This window comes from Zophobas morio, unplaced genomic scaffold, assembly GCF_036711695.1.
Source record: "Zophobas morio isolate AGI-343-1 ecotype UQ-CSIRO unplaced genomic scaffold, CSIRO_AGI_Zmor_V1 ptg000010l, whole genome shotgun sequence".
NCBI classification, from domain to species: domain Eukaryota; kingdom Metazoa; phylum Arthropoda; class Insecta; order Coleoptera; family Tenebrionidae; genus Zophobas; species Zophobas morio.
The window spans coordinates 1,618,588-1,640,966 of record NW_026972115.1 but is presented as its reverse complement, the minus strand read 5'-3'; the positions used below and the strand labels follow the sequence as shown (position 1 = coordinate 1,640,966).

General features: G+C 27.3%; 2 protein-coding genes across 5 annotated transcripts; both read right to left on the bottom strand.

The window, feature by feature from the left end:
* Positions 1 to 1,774: 1,774 nt before the first annotated feature.
* Positions 1,775 to 2,903, bottom strand: LOC135126095 (CDC42 small effector protein homolog). 3 transcript variants are annotated; one of them, XM_064051904.1, is made up of 4 exons: positions 2,792 to 2,903; positions 2,539 to 2,633; positions 2,358 to 2,493; positions 1,775 to 2,310 (listed from the first exon to the last, which is right to left on the bottom strand). In XM_064051904.1, the coding sequence occupies exons 2-4, from the start codon at positions 2,619 to 2,621 to the stop codon at positions 2,290 to 2,292; spliced, it is 240 nt and encodes a 79-aa protein (XP_063907974.1). In that variant the 5' UTR covers positions 2,622 to 2,633; positions 2,792 to 2,903; the 3' UTR covers positions 1,775 to 2,289. The 3 variants fall into 3 exon arrangements, with proteins under 3 accessions (XP_063907974.1, XP_063907975.1, XP_063907973.1); XM_064051905.1 differs by having other exon boundaries at positions 2,539 to 2,628; XM_064051903.1 differs by having other exon boundaries at positions 2,539 to 2,621.
* A 154-nt stretch (positions 2,904 to 3,057) lies between these two features.
* LOC135126094 (cytochrome c oxidase subunit 4 isoform 1, mitochondrial-like) lies at positions 3,058 to 4,061 on the bottom strand. 2 transcript variants are annotated; one of them, XM_064051901.1, is made up of 4 exons: positions 3,977 to 4,061; positions 3,582 to 3,782; positions 3,344 to 3,536; positions 3,058 to 3,295 (listed from the first exon to the last, which is right to left on the bottom strand). In XM_064051901.1, exons 2-4 carry the CDS (start codon positions 3,777 to 3,779, stop codon positions 3,159 to 3,161), a joined length of 528 nt encoding a protein of 175 aa, XP_063907971.1. In that variant the 5' UTR covers positions 3,780 to 3,782; positions 3,977 to 4,061; the 3' UTR covers positions 3,058 to 3,158. The 2 variants fall into 2 exon arrangements, with proteins under 2 accessions (XP_063907971.1, XP_063907972.1); XM_064051902.1 differs by having other exon boundaries at positions 3,582 to 3,788; positions 3,984 to 4,043.
* Between the last annotated feature and the right edge of the window lie 18,318 nt (positions 4,062 to 22,379).

The window sequence follows — 22,379 nt, the reverse complement described above, 5'->3', positions numbered from 1 at the left end:
AGAAATCAAAAATCTGAAAAACTGAAAAAGCAAAAAATAATAAATCTAATATCTAGAATTAGGAAATTGCAAAAATTGGAATTGAAAAAGCGAAAAATTATGAAACTGAAACACGAAAAAATAAAAAACACAAAATTATAATTTTTCGCTTATTCAATTTTTCAAATTTTCAATATTCGATTTCCAATTTAAAAAATAAGGGTTATTATAAAAAATAAAATTCGCAAAATGAAATCTCATAATTTTTCGAAAAATCTGGATTTATTTTCCTTCGACCAATTTTTTTAAGCCACATTTTTTCGTTTTTTTCATTTTCTTTAATTTTTCAATGAATTAATTTTGCGTTTCCTTATTTTTTCAAACTCTTGATTTTTATTTTTCATTTTCCTGATTTTTTTAATTTTCATTTTCTCGATTTTATAATGTTTCATTTAATCGATTTTGAAAAAGTAAAAAGGTAGACACATCGAAAAATCCAGAAGTTAAAAATAGAAAAGCCGAAGAATTGAAATAAAAAATCGAAAAATCAAAAAAGTGAAGTCGAAAAATAGAAACCCTAAAAAATCCAAAAATTGAAAAATCAAAAAATTAAAGAATTGAAGTACAGGAAAATCGAAACACTCGAAGGTCAAGAAATGGGAAAATCGAAACATCGATTAATTGAAAAATCGAAAAATTGGCAATTTATAAATGTCAAATTTGAAAAAACGACAATTGAAAAACAGAAAATCTAAAACCGGGAAGTCGAAAAATCAAAACATTTGAAAAATTCAAATACCGAAGAACTGAACTGAAAAATCGAGAAATCGAAAAATCTTACTTTTTAAAAATTAAAAAATCTAAAATTTCAAAATCAAAAAATTGAAAAATCGAAAAAGTAAAATAATCGACACATCGAAAAATTCAGGAGTCAAAAATCGAAAAGTCGAAGAATCGAAATATTGAAAAATTCCAAAACTGAAATATACAAAAACTGAGAACCTAAAGAATCGAAAAATCAAAAACCTGCAAAATCATAAGATCGTCGTTCGTGAAATGTCCAAAAACTCAGAAATTAAAAAATTGAGAAATCGAAACCTGAATAAATAGAAAAATTGAAAACCTGAAAAATCGACAAGTAAAGGGTTTATAAAAGTCAAAAATTGAAAAATCGAAATATTTAAAAATCGTAAAATTGAAGAGAAAAACAGAAAACCGAGAAATTGAAAAATTAAGAAATTGTAAAATCCAAAAAATAAATAGGAGTAAACTGAAAACTGATCAAGTGATCAAACAAGTTCTCGGACGACGAACTGTAATTCGTGTGACCTGAATTAAAGTGTCAATTTGTCGAAATTAAAACGCGTCGTTAAAAATTGTAGTTAATTTTATTCCTAGTTACTAACAAACACTGTTGCCAACATAAGTCGAGGAGTCCCCAATCGTCATTCAGTTTAAACTATGACGCTTCTCTACGTTCTCTGACGCATGGTAGAAGGAGACATGGTATAGGCATACGCATCGGGTGTGACGTCAAGTGGGGTGAAATTAGCGCGAAATTTAAAATACAATTCGTTATCCGACAACTAATTGACGTATTGGACAGAGCAATGACAACTCAAGCTGAAATTCCCTAGACTTCCCTAGCGAAGCTCACAAGAATCACAAGGTCGTTGATGCCACCTAACGTCACAAATGGATGCGCAGACCATTTTTAAATTGGTACATCGGATGCCTATACCATGTCTCCTTCTACCATGCTCTGACGCACCTGTCAGTTTAAAAACCCGCGCCGTTTCAACGCTTGTCATTGAACTACTTTATTCATACGATACAAATTTACACTAGTAAGTACAGTAACAGTAATTATCAAGAATAATACTTGTGCTTCAACAGGTATGTGCAAAAATATTTCACTTCGTTAAGGCGACTTGGAACCTCGTTCCATGAGAAGGTTACACATGAAGGCATTGTATTGCTAGGTCTGTGTTAACAATAAAACATAAATCACAACAAATTTTGGTTTAAATAAGAGTAAAATACTTAACTTAGATGATTTTTGGCACGGCTTATAACTATCATGTTTACAAAACTGATAACAAGAGCACCACTTGAATGATAACAAATAACGTGACGAATGAAATCGAGTGCACTTATAAACCTAATGTAGGTATGTAAGATAAATGCGGATTTGAATACACTTCAATGCTACCTTTCCTATATACAAAACAACACATATATACACGCATCCGTGTGACCTAATACTTTGAATAAATACACATTCGCACTGTCACAATAAATAATAACAAGTCATTGGCACCAGTTCAACTCCTGCAAACCACCAACCAATAAAATTGTTTCCACTGAGTAAGTCATACCTTGTAGGTGGTGTCGTAGCCACCTTTACTTTTCATTTGGTTCTGTAACGCTACGAGTTGATCGCCGGGCATTTCGACGTCCCTGCTCCCTATGTGTCCCGTGTGCTGGAAATTAGTCGGCGAGCCAATCATCGACCTGTAACAACCCGCATTACACGAATTTCACCCCGTTTGTCTCTACCTGTCAATCCGAATTCTTCGTTTTTGCGGCTGTTGCACGCAACAACTGAACCAAGACACCCACAGGTCACCGACAGCCGCCATCTGAAAACTGCGCTGTTATCAGGAAGTCAAAGATTAGTTTAAATTTGCCAAAGTGCTCTCAATCAAAGTCACAGATAACAATCAGACAAAATGTAAACAGCAACCAAGGAGGAAGTTTTTGTTTGTGATTCGCACCGCAAGTTTGGCGGCGTTGCCAAATAAATACCCACCTTTGTCAAAAGAAGAGGAAATGTTATTTAGCTAAATTTAGAAGGAACTATGAACTAAAATTACAAAGAACACAGCACGAATTTCACACAACCTCTATGTAGATGCCATCAAGGTCGTAAACGTCAAACGTCAAGACGGTGCGTCGCCAACACAACAACCGCATTGTTGCCAACCTATCTCAATCAATACGCCAATTCAACCGACTGTTTATTGATCAACGCTTTTACATAAATAATGTAAGAAATGGTATCACATAAAGAAAAAGTAAGTAAAGAAACGTTTAATTACATGGACTGTAATTTAAAAGTGGGCTAAATTAACTAACACACCGAATGAATTTGTCACTCATTCAATACTCGAACGAAATTACTTCTTCCACTCGTCCTTTTCGTAGTCCCACTTTGAACCAAGACCCTGGATGGGGTTAACTTGCAAATCGATGATACGCCTCAACTGCGCACTTCTATTTTCTTCCTTGAAACTCTCAGGTAGCGGACCGTACACTACAACCCAATTAGTAGCAGCTGCACTGTCACACTTTACCAACTTACCGAAAGTCTTCATGAAGTAGTAGCCCCAGAAACCCAGCGACATTAACATGAGGGCGCACCCTATCACCGACTTCCACTCTCCCGTGGGGGCTTTCATTTCTGAAAACGTTTGACAGAAGGACGCTCTATAAAGCGCTTTTTTCTCCTCAAGGCTCAATTTTCGCCAATCACCCTTCTCTTTTTCTCGTAGGGCCTAAACACTTTCGGTCACAAGGGTCCGAAAAATGGGGGAACTTACTTGAATGTCTGCCGTGCTTTCCTTCCATCGGATAGCCGGTAGGGGGAAATCTGGGCGATCCGCGTAGTTGGGCTGTCCGTTGTACCCAAAACCTACGATTTCCCTATTACCGATAATGGAGCGCATATCGCTCATGGAAGCTTTCTGGAACGACACCCTGAGGGGCAGAGCCCTCATCGACAAGAGTCTGCCAGCCATTATCTAAAACGACCAAGTTAGTTTGCGAACTGTCAGTGATTACCTAATCAAAGGTGGCAGCCACCTTGACGCAATCACGTGTAAAGTGAAAAGCCGCAATCCGATAAAGTGGGAACTGGGGGGGCCACAAAGTCCCCGAAGCACCCACAATGATGAAAATTATTACAAATAAAACGTACTTTTTGAAATAAACTTACCTCAAAAATTACGCAAAATGGCGATCCTCACTTCCGACTCATGTGTAGAGTGATCGCTGCCAACGCAAGAAACACAAAAGCACCGACACACCCACGGATTTATTCGTTGTTTAATAAATATTTATTCCTATTTCTCGATTTCTCCAATTTTCGGTGCTTTTTCAATTCTTCAATTTTACGTATTATCAAGTTTTTAATCTTTGACTGATGGATTGAATTTTTTGATTTTTTAACGTTTGAATTTGTCGAGATTTTTCAATTTTTTTATTCTTCAGTTTCGCAACATTTTAATTTTTCCTTTTTTTTTAACTTTGAATTTTTCGAATTCTCGCTGTTGCAGTACTTTGAGTTTTCTGTTTTCCAGTTTTTCGAATTTTTAAATTTATTTTGGGCTTTCAATTTTTCGATTTCTAGATGTTTCCATTTTTTGATTTTTAAAATTTAAAATTTTTCTATTTTAAATTTTTCAATTGTTCCATTTTTTAATGTTTCAGTTTCTCTATTTTCCAATTTTTCGATTTTTCTGTTTTTTAATATTTTAAATTTTCGATGTAACGAAACGTGGTGAAAAATTTCGGGTCGATTTATAAACTTGCCGCTGACGTTGCTATATTTATTAAGAAAAAAAGACAAAATATAAACCCCGCCGACCCACCCCATTCCAATTAAATGACTTTTTATTCGTAGAAACTTAAGACATTTTTTAAATTTTCGATTTTTCGACATTTCGTTTTGTATTTTTTTTTTCATTTTTTTTATTTTTTGATGTTTCGATTTCTCGAGATTTTTCAATTTTTTAATGTTTCAATTTCTCGTTCTTTCATTATTTCAGTTTTAACTTTTTCAATTCTTCAATTTTTTTTTTCGATTTTCCAAATTTCAATTGTCGTTTCTAAGTTTTAGTTTGTCGATTTTTCGAATTTTTGATTCCTCGATTATTCGAATTTTCGATTTCTCGTTTTTTTCCCATTTCTCGATTTCTCCACTTTTCGGTGCTTTTTCAATTCTTCAATTTTACGTATTTTCAAGTTTTTAATCTTTGACTGATGGATTGAATTTTTTGATTTTTTAATGTTTGAATTTGTCGAGATTTGTCAATTTTTTGATTCTTCAGTTTCTGTACATTTTAATTTTTCCTTTTTTTTTTAATTTTGAATTTTTCGAATTCTCGCTGTTGCAGTACTTTGAGTTTTCTGTTTTCCAGTTTTTCGAATTTTTAAATTTATTTTGGGCTTTCAATTTTTCGATTTCTAGATGTTTCCATTTTTTGATTTTTAAAATTTAAAATTTTTCTATTTTAAATTTTTCAATTGTTCCATTTTTTAAGGTTTCAATTTCTCTATTTTCCAATTTTTCGATTTTTCTGTTTTTTAATATTTTAAATTTTCGATGTAACGAAACGTGGTGAAAAACTTCGGGTCGATTTATAAACTTGCCGCTGACGTTGCTATATATATTAAGAAAAGAAGACAAAATATAAACCCCGCCGACCCACCCCATTCTAATTAAATGACTTTTTATTCGTAGAAACTTAAGACATTTTTTAAATTTTCGATTTTTCGACATTTCGTTTTGTATTTTTTTTTTATTTTTTTTATTTTTTGATGTTTCGATTTCTCAAGATTTTTCAATTTTTTAATGTTTCAATTTCTCGTTCTTTCATTATTTCAGTTTTAGATTTTTTCAATTCTTCCATTTTTTTTTTCGATTTTCCAAATTTCAATTGTCGTTTCTAAGTTTTAGTCTGTCGATTTTTCGAATTTTTGATTCCTCGATTATTCGAATTTTTATTTCTCGATTTTTTCCCATTTCTCGATTTTTCCACTTTTCGGTGCTTTTTCAAATCTTCAATTTTACGTATTTTCAAGTTTTTAATCTTTGACTGATGGATTGAATTTTTTGATTTTTTAATGTTTGAATTTGTCGAGATTTTTCAATTTTTTTATTCTTCAGTTTCTGTACATTTTAATTTTTCCATTTTTTTTTTAATTTTGAATTTTTCGAATCCTCGCTGTTGCAGTACTTTGAGTTTTCTGTTTTCCAGTTTTTCGAATTTTTAAATTTGTTTTGGGCTTTCAATTTTTCGATTTCTAGATGTTTCCATTTTTTGATTTTTAAAATTTAAAATTTTTCTATTTAAAATTTTTCAATTGTTCCATTTTTTAAGGTTTCAATTTCTCTATTTTCCAATTTTTCGATTTTTCTGTTTTTTAATATTTTAAATTTTCGATGTAACGAAACGTGGTGAAAAACTTCGGGTCGATTTATAAACTTGCCGCTGACGTTGCTATATATATTAAGAAAAGAAGACAAAATATAAACCCCGCCGACCCACCCCATCCCAATTAAATGACTTTTTATTCGTAAAAACTAAGACATTTTTTAAATTTCGATTTTTCGACATTTCGTTTTGTATTTTTTTTTTCATTTTTTTTATTTTTTGATGTTTCGATTTCTCGAGATTTTTCAATTTTTTAATGTTTCAATTTCTCGTTCTTTCATTATTTCAGTTTTAGATTTTTTCAATTCTTCCATTTTTTTTCGATTTTCCAAATTTCAATTGTCGTTTCTAAGTTTTAGTTTGTCGATTTTTCGAATTTTTGATTCCTCGATTATTCGAATTTTCGATTTCTCGATTTTTTCCCATTTCTCGATTTCTCCACTTTTCGGTGCTTTTTCAATTCTTCAATTTTACGTATTATCAAGTTTTTAATCTTTGACTGATGGATTGAATTTTTTGATTTTTTAACGTTTGAATTTGTCGAGATTTTTCAATTTTTTTATTCTTCAGTTTCTCTACATTTTAATTTTTCCTTTTTTTTTAATTTTGAATTTTTCGAATTCTCGCTGTTGCAGTACTTTGAGTTTTCTGTTTTCCAGTTTTTCGAATTTTTAAATTTATTTTGGGCTTTCAATTTTTCGATTTCTAGATGTTTCCATTTTTTGATTTTTAAAATTTAAAATTTTTCTATTTTAAATTTTTCAATTGTTCCATTTTTTAATGTTTCAGTTTCTCTATTTTCCAATTTTTCGATTTTTCTGTTTTTTAATATTTTAAATTTTCGATGTAACGAAACGTGGTGAAAAATTTCGGGTCGATTTATAAACTTGCCGCTGACGTTGCTATATTTATTAAGAAAAAAAGACAAAATATAAACCCCGCCGACCCACCCCATTCCAATTAAATGACTTTTTATTCGTAGAAACTTAAGACATTTTTTAAATTTTCGATTTTTCGACATTTCGTTTTGTATTTTTTTTTTCATTTTTTTTATTTTTTGATGTTTCGATTTCTCGAGATTTTTCAATTTTTTAATGTTTCAATTTCTCGTTCTTGCATTATTTCAGTTTTAACTTTTTCAATTCTTCAATTTTTTTTTTTCGATTTTCCAAATTTCAATTGTCGTTTCTAAGTTTTAGTTTGTCGATTTTTCGAATTTTTGATTCCTCGATTATTCGAATTTTCGATTTCTCGATTTTTTCCCATTTCTCGATTTCTCCACTTTTCGGTGCTTTTTCAATTCTTCAATTTTACGTATTTTCAAGTTTTTAATCTTTGACTGATGGATTGAATTTTTTGATTTTTTAATGTTTGAATTTGTCGAGATTTGTCAATTTTTTGATTCTTCAGTTTCTGTACATTTTAATTTTTCCTTTTTTTTTTTAATTTTGAATTTTTCGAATTCTCGCTGTTGCAGTACTTTGAGTTTTCTGTTTTCCAGTTTTTCGAATTTTTAAATTTATTTTGGGCTTTCAATTTTTCGATTTCTAGATGTTTCCATTTTTTGATTTTTAAAATTTAAAATTTTTCTATTTTAAATTTTTCAATTGTTCCATTTTTTAAGGTTTCAATTTCTCTATTTTCCAATTTTTCGATTTTTCTGTTTTTTAATATTTTAAATTTTCGATGTAACGAAACGTGGTGAAAAACTTCGGGTCGATTTATAAACTTGCCGCTGACGTTGCTATATATATTAAGAAAAGAAGACAAAATATAAACCCCGCCGACCCACCCCATTCTGATTAAATGACTTTTTATTCGTAGAAACTTAAGACATTTTTTAAATTTTCGATTTTTCGACATTTCGTTTTGTATTTTTTTTTTATTTTTTTTATTTTTTGATGTTTCGATTTCTCAAGATTTTTCAATTTTTTAATGTTTCAATTTCTCGTTCTTTCATTATTTCAGTTTTAGATTTTTTCAATTCTTCCATTTTTTTTTTCGATTTTCCAAATTTCAATTGTCGTTTCTAAGTTTTAGTCTGTCGATTTTTCGAATTTTTGATTCCTCGATTATTCGAATTTTTATTTCTCGATTTTTTCCCATTTCTCGATTTTTCCACTTTTCGGTGCTTTTTCAAATCTTCAATTTTACGTATTTTCAAGTTTTTAATCTTTGACTGATGGATTGAATTTTTTGATTTTTTAATGTTTGAATTTGTCGAGATTTTTCAATTTTTTTATTCTTCAGTTTCTGTACATTTTAATTTTTCCATTTTTTTTTTAATTTTGAATTTTTCGAATCCTCGCTGTTGCAGTACTTTGAGTTTTCTGTTTTCCAGTTTTTCGAATTTTTAAATTTGTTTTAGGCTTTCAATTTTTCGATTTCTAGATGTTTCCATTTTTTGATTTTTAAAATTTAAAATTTTTCTATTTAAAATTTTTCAATTGTTCCATTTTTTAAGGTTTCAATTTCTCTATTTTCCAATTTTTCGATTTTTCTGTTTTTTAATATTTTAAATTTTCGATGTAACGAAACGTGGTGAAAAACTTCGGGTCGATTTATAAACTTGCCGCTGACGTTGCTATATATATTAAGAAAAGAAGACAAAATATAAACCCCGCCGACCCACCCCATCCCAATTAAATGACTTTTTATTCGTAAAAACTAAGACATTTTTTAAATTTCGATTTTTCGACATTTCGTTTTGTATTTTTTTTTTCATTTTTTTTATTTTTTGATGTTTCGATTTCTCGAGATTTTTCAATTTTTTAATGTTTCAATTTCTCGTTCTTTCATTATTTCAGTTTTAGATTTTTTCAATTCTTCCATTTTTTTTCGATTTTCCAAATTTCAATTGTCGTTTCTAAGTTTTAGTTTGTCGATTTTTCGAATTTTTGATTCCTCGATTATTCGAATTTTCGATTTCTCGATTTTTTCCCATTTCTCGATTTCTCCACTTTTCGGTGCTTTTTCAATTCTTCAATTTTACGTATTTTCAAGTTTTTAATCTTTGACTGATGGATTGAATTTTTTGATTTTTTAATGTTTGAATTTGTCGAGATTTTTCAATTTTTTGATTCTTCAGTTTCTGTACATTTTAATTTTCCCATTTTTTTTTAATTTTGAATTTTTCGAATTCTCGCTGTTGCAGTACTTTGAGTTTTCTGTTTTCCAGTTTTTCGCATTTTTAAATTTGTTTTGGGCTTTCAATTTTTCGATTTCTAGATGTTTCCATTTTTTGATTTTTAAAATTTAAAATTTTTCTATTTAAAATTTTTCAATTGTTCCATTTTTAAATGTTTCAATTTCTCTATTTTCCAATTTTTCGATTTTTCTGTTTTTTAATATGTATTTTAAATTTTCGATGTAACGAAACGTATTGAAAAACTTCGGGTCGATTTATAAACTTGCCGCTGACGTTGCTATATATATTAAGAAAAGAAGACAAAATATAAACCCCGCCGACCCACCCCATCCCAATTAAATGACTTTTAATTCGTAGAAACTTAAGACATTTTTTAAATTTTCGATTTTTCGACATTTCGTTTTGTATTTTTTTTTTCATTTTTTTTATTTTTTGATGTTTCGATTTCTCGAGATTTTTCAATTTTTTAATGTTTCAATTTCTCGTTCTTTCATTATTTCAGTTTTAGATTTTTTCAATTCTTCCATTTTTTTTTTCGATTTTCCAAATTTCAATTGTCGTTTCTAAGTTTTAGTTTGTCGATTTTTCGAATTTTTGATTCCTCGATTATTCGAATTTTCGATTTCTCGATTTTTTCCCATTTCTCGATTTCTCCACTTTTCGGTGCTTTTTCAATTCTTCAATTTTACGTATTTTCAAGTTTTTAATCTTTGACTGATGGATTGAATTTTTTAATTTTTTAATGTTTGAATTTGTCGAGGTTTTTCAATTTTTTGATTCTTCAGTTTCTGTACATTTTAATTTTTCCATTTTTTTTTTAATTTTGAATTTTTCGAATTCTCGCTGTTGCAGTACTTTGAGTTTTCTGTTTTCCAGTTTTTCGAATTTTTAAATTTGTTTTGGGCTTTCAATTTTTCGATTTCTAGATGTTTCCATTTTTTGATTTTTAAAATTTAAAATTTTTCTATTTTAAATTTTTCAATTGTTCCATTTTTTAATGTTTTAATTTCTCTATTTTCCAATTTTTCGATTTTTCTGTTTTTTAATATTTTAAATTTTTGATGTAACGAAACGTGGTGAAAAACTTCGTGTCGATTTACAAACTTGCCGCTGACGTTGCTATATATATTAAGAAAAGAAGACAAAATATAAACCACGCCGACCCACCCCATCCCAATTAAATGACTTTTTATTCGTAGAAACTTAAGTCATTTTTTAAATTTTCGATTTTTCGACATTTCGTTTTGTATTTTTTTTTCATTTTTTTTATTTTTTGATGTTTCGATTTCTCGAGATTTTTCAATTTTTTAATGTTTTAATTTCTCGTTCTTTCATTATTTCAGTTTTAGATTTTTTCAATTCTTCAATTTTTTTTTCGATTTTTCCAAATTTCAATTGTCGTTTCTAAGTTTTAGTTTGTGGATTTTTCGAATTTTTGATTCCTCGATTATTCGAATTTTCGATTTCTCTGTTTTTTCCCATTTCTCGATTTCTCCACTTTTCGGTGCTTTTTCAATTCTTCAATTTTACGTATTTTCAGGTTTTTAATCTTTGACTGATGGATTGAATTTTTTGATTTTTTAATGTTTGAATTTGTCGAGATTTTTCAATTTTTTGATTCTTCAGTTTCTGTACATTTTAATTTTTCCATTTTTTTTTAATTTTGAATTTTTCGAATTCTCGCTGTTGCAGTACTTTGAGTTTTCTGTTTTCCAGTTTTTCGAATTTTTAAATTTGTTTTGGGCTTTCAATTTTTCGATTTCTAGATGTTTCCATTTTTTGATTTTTAAAATTTAAAATTTTTCTATTTTAAATTTTTCAATTGTTCCATTTTTTAATGTTTCAATTTCTCTATTTTCTAATTTTTCGATTTTTCTGTTTTTTAATACTTTAAATTTTCGATGTAACGAAACGTGGTGAAAAACTTCGGGTCGATTTATAAACTTGCCGCTGACGTTGCTATATATATTAAGAAAAGAAGACAAAATATAAACCCCGCCGACCCACCCCATCCCAATTAAATGACTTTTTATTCGTAGAAGAAACTTAAGACATTTTTTAAATTTTCGATTTTTCGACATTTCGTTTTGTATTTTTTTTTTTCATTTTTTTTTTATTTTTTGATGTTTCGATTTCTCGAGATTTTTCAATTTTTTAATTTTTCAATTTCTCGTTCTTTCATTATTTCAGTTTTAGATTTTTTCAATTCTTCCATTTTTTTTCGATTTTCCAAATTTCAATTGTAGTTTCTAAGTTTTAGTTTGTCGATTTTTCGAATTTTTTATTCCTCGATTATTCGAATTTTCGTTTTCTCGATTTCTGCACTTTTCGGTGCTTTTTCAATTCTTCAATTTTACGTATTTTCAGGTTTTTAATCTTTGACTGATGGATTGAATTTTTTGATTTTTTAATGTTTGAATTTGTCGAGATTTTTCAATTTTTTAATTCTTCAGTTTCTGTACATTTTAATTTTCCATTTTTTTTTTAATTTTGAATTTTTCAAATTCTCGCTGTTGCAGTACTTTGAGTTTTCTGTTTTCCAGTTTTTCGAATTTTTAAATTTGTTTTGGGCTTTCAATTTTTCGATTTCTAGATGTTTCCATTTTTTGATTTTTAAAATTTAAAATTCTTCTATTTTAAATTTTTCAATTGTTCCATTTTTTAAGGTTTCAGATTCTCTACTTTCCAATTTTTCGATTTTTCTGTTTTTTAATATTTTAAATTTTCGATGTAACGAAACGTGGTGAAAAACTTCGGGTCGATTTACAAACTTGCCGCTGACGTTGCTATATATATTAAGAAAAGAAGACAAAATATAAACCACGCCGACCCACCCCATCCCAATTAAATGACTTTTTATTCGTAGAAACTTAAGGCATTTTTTAAATTTTCGATTTTTCGACATTTCGTTTTGTATTTTTTTTTTCATTTTTTTTATTTTTTGATGTTTCGATTTCTCGAGATTTTTCAATTTTTTAATGTTTCAATTTCTCGTTCTTTCATTATTTCAATTGTCGTTTCTAAGTTTTAGTTTGTCGATTTTTCGAATTTTTGATTCCTCGATGATTCGAATTTTCGATTTCTCGATTTTTTCCCATTTCTCGATTTCTCCACTTTTCGGTGCTTTTTCAATTCTTCAATTTTACGTATTTTCAGGTTAATCTTTGACTGATGGATTGAATTTTCTGATTTTTTAATGTTTGAATTTGTCGAGATTTTTCAATTTTTTGATTCTTCAGTTTCTGTACATTTTAATTTTTCCATTTTTTTTTAATTTTGAATTTTTCGAATTCTCGCTGTTGCAGTACTTTGAGTTTTCTGTTTTCCAGTTTTTCGAATTTTTAAATTTGTTTTGGGCTTTCAATTTTTCGATTTCTAGATGTTTCCATTTTTTGATTTTTAAAATTTAAAATTTTTCTATTTTAAATTTTTCAATTGTTCCATTTTTTAATGTTTCAATTTCTCTATTTTCCAATTTTTCGATTTTTCTGTTTTTTAATATTTTAAATTTTCGATGTAACGAAACGTGGTGAAAAATTTCGGGTCGATTTATAAACTTGCTGCTGACGTTGCTATATATATTAAGAAAAAAAGACAAAATATAAACCCCGCCGACCCACCCCATTCCAATTAAATGACTTTTAATTCGTAGAAACTTAAGACGTTTTTTAAATTTTCGATTTTTCGACATTTCGTTTTGTATTTTTTTTCATTTTTTTTATTTTTTGATGTTTCGATTTCTCGAGATTTTTTAATTTTTTAATGTTTCAATTTCTCGTTCTTTCATTATTTCAGTTTTAGATTTTTTCAATTCTTCCATTTTTTTTTCGATTTTCCAAATTTCAATTGTCGTTTCTAAGTTTTAGTTTGTCGATTTTTCGAATTTTTGATTCCTCGATTATTCGAATTTTCGATTTCTCGTTTTTTTCCCATTTCTCGATTTCTCCACTTTTCGGTGCTTTTTCAATTCTTCAATTTTACGTATTTTCAGGTTTTTAATCTTTGACTGATGGGTTGAATTTTTTCATTTTTCAATGTTTGAATTTCTCCAAATTTTTCAATTTTTTGATTCTTCAGTTTCTGTATATTTAAATTTTTCCACTTTTTTTTTAATTTTGAATTTTTCGAATTCTCGCTGTTGCATATACTTTGAGTTTTCTGTTTACCAGTTTTTCGAATTTTTAAATTTGTTTTGGGCTTTCAATTTTTCGATTTCTAGATGTTTCCATTTTTTGATTTTTATAATTTAAAATTTTTCTATTTTAAATTTTTCAATTGTTCCATTTTTTAAGGTTTCAATTTCTCTATTTTCCAATTTTTCGATTTTTCTGTTTTTTAATATTTTCAATTTTCGATGTAACGAAACGTGGTGAAAAACTTCGGGTCGATTTATAAACTTGCCGCTGACGTTGCTATATATATTAAGAAAAGAAGACAAAATATAAACCCCGCCGACCCACCCCATCCCAATTAAATGACTTTTTATTCGTAGAAACTTAAGACATTTTTTAAATTTTCGATCTTTCGACATTTCGTTTTGTATTTTTTTTTTAATTTTTTTATTTTTTGATGTTTCGACTTCTCGAGATTTTTCAATTTTTTAATGTTTCAATTTCTCGTTCTTTCATTATTTCAGTTTTAGATTTTTTCAATTCTTCCATTTTTTTTTTCGATTTTCCAAATTTCAATTGTCGTTTCTAAGTTTTAGTTTGTCGATTTTTCGAATTTTTGATTCCTCGATGATTCGAATTTTCGATTTCTCGATTTTGTCCCATTTCTCGATTTCTCCACATTTCGGTGCTTTTTCAATTCTTCAATTTTACGTATTTTCAGGTTTTTAATCTTTGACTGATGGGTTGAATTTTTTGATTTTTTAATATTTGAATTTCTCCAAATTTTTCAATTTTTTGATTCTTCAGTTTCTGTATATTTTAATTTTTCCATTTTTTTTTTAATTTTGAATTTTTTGAATTCTCGTTGTTGCAGTACTTTGAGTTTCTGTTTTCCAGTTTTTCGAATTTTTAAATTTGTTTTGGGCTTTCAATTTTTCGATTTCTAGATGTTTCCATTTTTTGATTTTTAAAATTTAAAATTTTTCTATTTAAAATTTTTCAATTGTTCCATTTTTTAAGGTTTCAATTTCTCTATTTTCCAATTTTTCCATTTTTCTGTTTTCTAATGTTTTAAATTTTCGATGTAACGAAACGTGGTGAAAAACTTCGGGTCGATTTATAAACTTGCCGCTGACGTTGCTATATACTTATATTAAGAAAAGAAGACAAAATATAAACCCCGCCGACGCACCCCATCCCAATTAAATGACTTTTTATTCGTAGAAACTTAGGACATTTTTTAAATTTTCGATTTTTCGACATTTCGTTTTGTATTTTTTTTTTATTTTTTTTATTTTTTGATGTTTCGATTTCTCGAGATTTTTCAATTTTTTAATGTTTCAATTTCTCGTTCTTTCATTATTTCAGTTTTAGATTTTTTCAATTCCTCCATTTTTTTTTTCGATTTTCCAAATTTCAATTGTCGTTTCTAAGTTTTAGTTTGTGGATTTTTCGAATTTTTGATTCCTTGATTATTCGAATTTTCGATTTCTCGATTTTTTCCCATTTCTCGATTTCTCCACATTTCGGTGCTTTTTCAATTCTTCAATTTTACGTATTTTCAAGTTTTTAATCTTTGACTGATGGATTGAATTTTTTGATTTTTTAATGTTTGAATATCTCCAAATTTTTCAATTTTTTGATTCTTCAGTTTCTGTATATTTTAATTTTTCCATTTTTTTTTTATTCTCGCTGTTGCAGTACTTTGAGTTTTCTGTTTTCCAGTTTTTCGAATTTTTAAATTTGTTTTGGGCTTTCAATTTTTCGATTTCTAGATGTTTCCATTTTTTGATTTTTAAAATTTAAAATTTTTCTATTTTAAATTTTTCAATTGTTCCATTTTTTAATGTTTCAATTTCTCTATTTTCCAATTTTTCGATTTTTCTGTTTTTTAATATTTTAAATTTTCGATGTAACGAAACGTGGTGAAAAACTTCGGGTCGATTTATAAACTTGCCGCTGACGTTGCTATATATATTAAGAAAAGAAGACAAAATATAAACCCCGCCGACCCACCCCATCCCAATTAAATGACTTTTTATTCGTAAAAACTAAGACATTTTTTAAATTTCGATTTTTCGACATTTCGTTTTGTATTTTTTTTTTCATTTTTTTTATTTTTTGATGTTTCGATTTCTCGAGATTTTTCAATTTTTTAATGTTTCAATTTCTCGTTCTTTCATTATTTCAGTTTTAGATTTTTTCAATTCTTCCATTTTTTTTCGATTTTCCAAATTTCAATTGTCGTTTCTAAGTTTTAGTTTGTCGATTTTTCGAATTTTTGATTCCTCGATTATTCGAATTTTCGATTTCTCGATTTTTTCCCATTTCTCGATTTCTCCACTTTTCGGTGCTTTTTCAATTCTTCAATTTTACGTATTTTCAAGTTTTTAATCTTTGACTGATGGATTGAATTTTTTGATTTTTTAATGTTTGAATTTGTCGAGATTTTTCAATTTTTTGATTCTTCAGTTTCTGTACATTTTAATTTTCCCATTTTTTTTTAATTTTGAATTTTTCGAATTCTCGCTGTTGCAGTACTTTGAGTTTTCTGTTTTCCAGTTTTTCGCATTTTTAAATTTGTTTTGGGCTTTCAATTTTTCGATTTCTAGATGTTTCCATTTTTTGATTTTTAAAATTTAAAATTTTTCTATTTAAAATTTTTCAATTGTTCCATTTTTTAATGTTTCAATTTCTCTATTTTCCAATTTTTCGATTTTTCTGTTTTTTAATATGTATTTTAAATTTTCGATGTAACGAAACGTATTGAAAAACTTCGGGTCGATTTATAAACTTGCCGCTGACGTTGCTATATATATTAAGAAAAGAAGACAAAATATAAACCCCGCCGACCCACCCCATCCCAATTAAATGACTTTTAATTCGTAGAAACTTAAGACATTTTTTAAATTTTCGATTTTTCGACATTTCGTTTTGTATTTTTTTTTTCATTTTTTTTATTTTTTGATGTTTCGATTTCTCGAGATTTTTCAATTTTTTAATGTTTCAATTTCTCGTTCTTTCATTATTTCAGTTTTAGATTTTTTCAATTCTTCCATTTTTTTTTTCGATTTTCCAAATTTCAATTGTCGTTTCTAAGTTTTAGTTTGTCGATTTTTCGAATTTTTGATTCCTCGATTATTCGAATTTTCGATTTCTCGATTTTTTCCCATTTCTCGATTTCTCCACTTTTCGGTGCTTTTTCAATTCTTCAATTTTACGTATTTTCAAGTTTTTAATCTTTGACTGATGGATTGAATTTTTTAATTTTTTAATGTTTGAATTTGTCGAGGTTTTTCAATTTTTTGATTCTTCAGTTTCTGTACATTTTAATTTTTCCATTTTTTTTTAATTTTGAATTTTTCGAATTCTCGCTGTTGCAGTACTTTGAGTTTTCTGTTTTCCAGTTTTTCGAATTTTTAAATTTGTTTTTGGCTTTCAATTTTTCGATTTCTAGATGTTTCCATTTTTTGATTTTTAAAATTTAAAATTTTTCAATTGTTCCATTTTTTAATGTTTCAATTTCTCTATTTTCCAATTTTTCGATTTTTCTGTTTTTTAATATTTTAAATTTTCGATGTAACGAAACGTGGTGAAAAACTTCGGGTCGATTTATAAACTTGCCGCTGACGTTGCTATATATATATTAAGAAAAAAAGACAAAATATAAACCTCGTCGACCCACCCCATCCCAATTAAATGACTTTTTAAATTTTCGGTTTTTCGACATTTCGTTTTGAATTTTTTTTTTCATTTTTTTTATTTTTTGATGTTTCGATTTCTCGAGATTTTTCATTTTTTTAATGTTTCAATTTCTCGTTCTTTCATTATTTCAGTTTTAGATTTTTTCAATTCTTCCATTTTTTTTTTCGATTTTCCAAATTTCAATTGTCGTTTCTAAGTTTTAGTTTGTCGATTTTTCGAATTTTTGATTCCTCGATTATTCGAATTTTCGATTTCTCGATTTCTCCACTTTTCAGTGCTTTTTCAATTCTTCAATTTTACGTATTATCAAGTTTTTAATCTTTGACTGATGGACTGAATTTTTTGATTTTTTAATGTTTGAATTTGTCGAGATTTTTCAATTTTTTGATTCTTCAGTTTCTGTACATTTTAATTTTTCCATTTTTTTTTTAATTTTGAATTTTTCGAATTCTCGCTGTTGCAGTACTTTGAGTTTTCTGTTTTCCAGTTTTTCGAATTTTTAAATTTGTTTTGGGCTTTCAATTTTTCGATTTCTAGATGTCTCCATTTTTTGATTTTTAAAATTTAAAATTTTTCTATTTTAAATTTTTCAGTTGTTCCATTTTTTAATGTTTCAATTTCTCTATTTTCCAATTTTTCGATTTTTCTGTTTTTTAATATTTTAAATTTTCGATGTAACGAAACGTGGTGAAAAACTTCGGGTCGATTTATAAACTTGCCGCAGACGTTGCTATATATATTAAGAAAAGAAGACAAAATATAAACCCCGCCGACCCACCCCATCCCAATTAAATGACTTTTTATTCGTAGAAACTTAAGACATTTTTAAAATTTTCGATTTTTCGACATTTCGTTTTGTATTTTTTTTTTTTCATTTTTTTTTATTTTTTGATGTTTCGATTTCTCGAGATTTTTCAATTTTTTAATGTTTCAATTTCTCGTTCTTTCATTATTTTATTTTTTAGTTTTTTTCAATTCTTCCATTTTTTTTTTCGATTTTCCAAATTTCAATTGTCGTTACTAAGTTTTAGTTTGTGGATTTTTCGAATTTTTGATTCCTCGATTATTCGAATTTTCGATTTCTCGATTTTTTCCCATTTCTCGATTTCTCCACTTTTCGGTGCTTTTTCAATTCTTCAATTTTACGTATTTTCAGGTTTTTAATCTTTGCCTGATGGACTGAATTTTTTGATTTTTTAATGTTTGAATTTGTCGAGATTTTTCAATTTTTTGATTCTTCAGTTTCTGTACATTTTAATTTTTCCATTTTTTTTTTAATTTTGAATTTTTCGAATTCTCGCTGTTGCAGTACTTTGAGTTTTCTGTTTTCCAGTTTTTCGAATTTTTAAATTTGTTTTGGGCTTTCAATTTTTCGATTTCTAGATGTTTCCATTTTTTGATTTTTAAAATTTAAAATTCTTCTATTTTAAATTTTTCAATTGTTCCATTTTTTAATGTTTCAATTTCTCTATTTTCCAATTTTTCGATTTTTCTGTTTTTTCATATTTTAAATTTTAGATGTAACGAAACGTGGTGAAAAACTTCGGGTCGATTTATAAACTTGCCGCTGACGTTGCTATATATATTAAGAAAAGAAGACAAAATATAAACCCCGCCGACCCACCCCATCCCAATTAAATGGCTTTTTATTCGTAGAAACTTAAGACATTTTTTAAATTTTCGATTTTTCGACATTTCGTTTTGTATTTTTTTTTCATTTTTTTTATTTTTTGATGTTTCGATTTCTCGAGATTTTTCAAAATTTTTTAATGTTTCAATTTCTCGTTCTTTCATTACTTCAGTTTTAGATTTTTTCAATTCTTCCATTTTTTTTTTCGATTTTCCAAATTTCAATTGTCGTTTCTAAGTTTTAGTTTGTCGATTTTTCGAATTTTTGATTCCTCGATAATTCGAATTTTCGTTTTCTCGATTTCTCCACTTTTCGGTGCTTTCTCAATTCTTCAATTTTACGTATTTTCAAGTTTTTAATCTTTGACTGATGGATTGAATTTTTTGATTTTTTAATGTTTGAATTTGTCGAGATTTTTCAATTTTTTTATTCTTCAGTTTCTGTACATTTTAATTTTTCCATTTTTTTTTAATTTTGAATTTTCCGAATTCTCGCTGTTGCAGTACTTTGAGTTTTCTGTTTTCCAGTTTTTCGAATTTTTAAATTTGTTTTCGGGTTTCAATTTTTCGATTTCTAGGTGTTTCCATTTTTTGATTTTTAAAATTTAAAATTTTTCTATTTTAAATTTTTCAATTGTTCCATTTTTTAATGTTTCAATTTCTCTATTTTCCAATTTTTCGATTTTTCTGTTTTTTAATATTTTAAATTTTCGATGTGGTGAAAAACTTCTGGTCGATTTATAAACTTGCCGCTGACGTTGCTATATATATTAAGAAAAGAAGACAAAATGTAAACACCGCCGACCCACCCCATCCCAATTAAATGACTTTTTATTCGTAGAAACTTAAGACATTTTTTAAATTTTCGATTTTTCGACATTTCGTTTTGTATTTTTTTTTAATTTTTTTTATTTTTTGATGTTTCGATTTCTCGAGATTTTTCAATTTTTTAATGTTTCAATTTCTCGTTCTTTCATTACTTCAGTTTTAGATTTTTTCAATTCTTCCATTTTTTTTTTTCGATTTTCCAAATTTCAATTGTCGTTTCTAAGTTTTAGTTTGTCGATTTTTCGAATTTTTTATTCCTCGATTATTCGAATTTTCGTTTTCTCGATTTCTCCACTTTTCGGTGCTTTTTCAATTCTTCAATTTTACGTATTTTCAAGTTTTTAATCTTTGACTGATGGATTGAATTTTTTGATTTTTAATGTTTGAATTTGTCGAGATTTTTCAATTTTTTGATTCTTCAGTTTCTGTACATTTTAATTTTTCCATTTTTTTTTAATTTTGAATTTTTCGAATTCTCGCTGTTGCAGTACTTTGAGTTTTCTGTTTTCCAGTTTTTCGAATTTTTAAATTTGTTTTGGGCTTTCAATTTTTCGATTTCTAGATGTTTCCATTTTTTGATTTTTAAAATTTAAAATTTTTCTACTTTAAATTTTTCAATTGTTCCATTTTATAATGTTTCAATTTCTTTATTTTCCAATTTTTCGATTTTTCTGTTTTTTAATATTTTAAATTTTCGATGTAACGAAACGTGGTGAAAAACTTCGGGTCGATTTATAAACTTGCCGCTGACGTTGCTATATATATTAAGAAAAGAAGACAAAATATAAACCCCGCCGACCCACCCCATCCCAATTAAATGACTTTTTATTCGTAGAAACTTAAGACATTTTTTAAATTTTCGATTTTTCGACATTTCGTTTTGTATTTTTTTTTCATTTTTTTTATTTTTTGATGTTTCGATTTCTCGAAATTTTTCAATTTTTTAATGTTTCAATTTCTCGTTCTTTCATTATTTCAGTTTTAGATTTTTTCAATTCTTCCATTTTTTTTTTCGATTTTCCAAATTTCAATTGTCGTTTCTAAGTTTTAGTTTGTGGATTTTTCGAATTTTTGATTCCTCGATTATTCGAATTTTTATTTCTCGATTTTTTCCCATTTCTCGATTTCTCCACTTTTCGGTGCTTTTTCAAATCTTCAATTTTACGTATTTTCAGGTTTTAATCTTTGACTGATGGATTGAATTTTTTCATTTTTTAATGTTTGAATTTGTCGAGATTTTTCAAATTTTTGATTCTTCAGTTTCTGAACATTTTAATTTTTCCATTTTTTTTTTAATTTTGAATTTTTCGAATCCTCGCTGTTGCAGTACTTTGAGTTTTCTGTTTTCCAGTTTTTCGAATTTTTAAATTTGTTTTGGGCTTTCAATTTTTCGATTTCTAGATGTTTCCATTTTTTGATTTTTAAAATTTAAAATTTTTCTATTTTAAATTTTTCAATTGTTCCATTTTATAATGTTTCAATTTATCTAATTTCCAATTTTTCGATTTTTCTTTTTTTAATATTTTAAATTTTCGATGTAACGAAACGTGGTGAAAAACTTCGGGTCGATTTATAAACTTGCCGCTGACGTTGCTATATATATTAAGAAAAGAAGACAAAATATAAACCCCGCCGACCCACCCCATCCCAATTAAATGACTTTTTATTCGTAGAAACTTAAGACATTTTTTAAATTTTCGATTTTTCGACATTTCGTTTTGTATTTTTTTTTCATTTTTTTTATTTTTTGATGTTTCGATTTCTCGAGATTTTTCAATTTTTTAATGTTTCAATTTCTCGTTCTTTCATTATTTCAGTTTTAGATTTTTTCAATTCTTCCATTTTTTTTTTCGATTTTCCAAATTTCAATTGTCGTTTCTAAGTTTTAGTTTGTCGATTTTTCGAATTTTTGATTCCTCGATTATTCGAATTTTCGATTTCTCGATTTTTTCCCATTTCTCGATTTCTCCACTTTTCGGTGCTTTTTCAATTCTTCAATTTTACGTATTTTCAGGTTTTTAATCTTTGACTGATGGATTGAATTTTTTGATTTTTTAATGTTTGAATTTGTCGAGATTTTTCAATTTTTTGATTCTTCAGTTTCTGAACATTTTAATTTTTCCATTTTTTTTTTTAATTTTGAATTTTTCGAATCCTCGCTGTTGCAGTACTTTGAGTTTTCTGTCTTCCAGTTTATCGAATTTTTAAATTTGTTTTGGGCTTTCAATTTTTCGATTTCTAGATGTTTCCATTTTTTCATTTTTAAAATTTAAAATTTTTCTATTTTAAATTTTTCAATTGTTCCATTTTTTAATGTTTCAATTTCTCTATTTTCCAATTTTTCGATTTTTCTGTTTTTTAATATTTTAAATTTTCGATGTAACGAAACGTGGTGAAAAACTTCGGGTCAATTTATAAACTTGCCGCTGACGTTGCTATATATATTAAGAAAAGAAGACAAAATATAAACCCCGCCGACCCACCCCATCCCAATTAAATGACTTTTTATTCGTAGAAACTTAAGATATTTTTTAAATTTTCGATTTTTCGACATTTCGTTTTGTATTTTTTTTTTCATTTTATTTATTTTTTGATGTTTCGATTTCTCGAGATTTTTCAATTTTTTAATGTTTCAATTTCTCGTTCTTTCATTATTTCAGTTTTAGATTTTTTCAATTCTTCCATTTTTTTTTTCGATTTTCCAAATTTCAATTGTCGTTTCTAAGTTTTAGTTTGTCGATTTTTCGAATTTTTTATTCC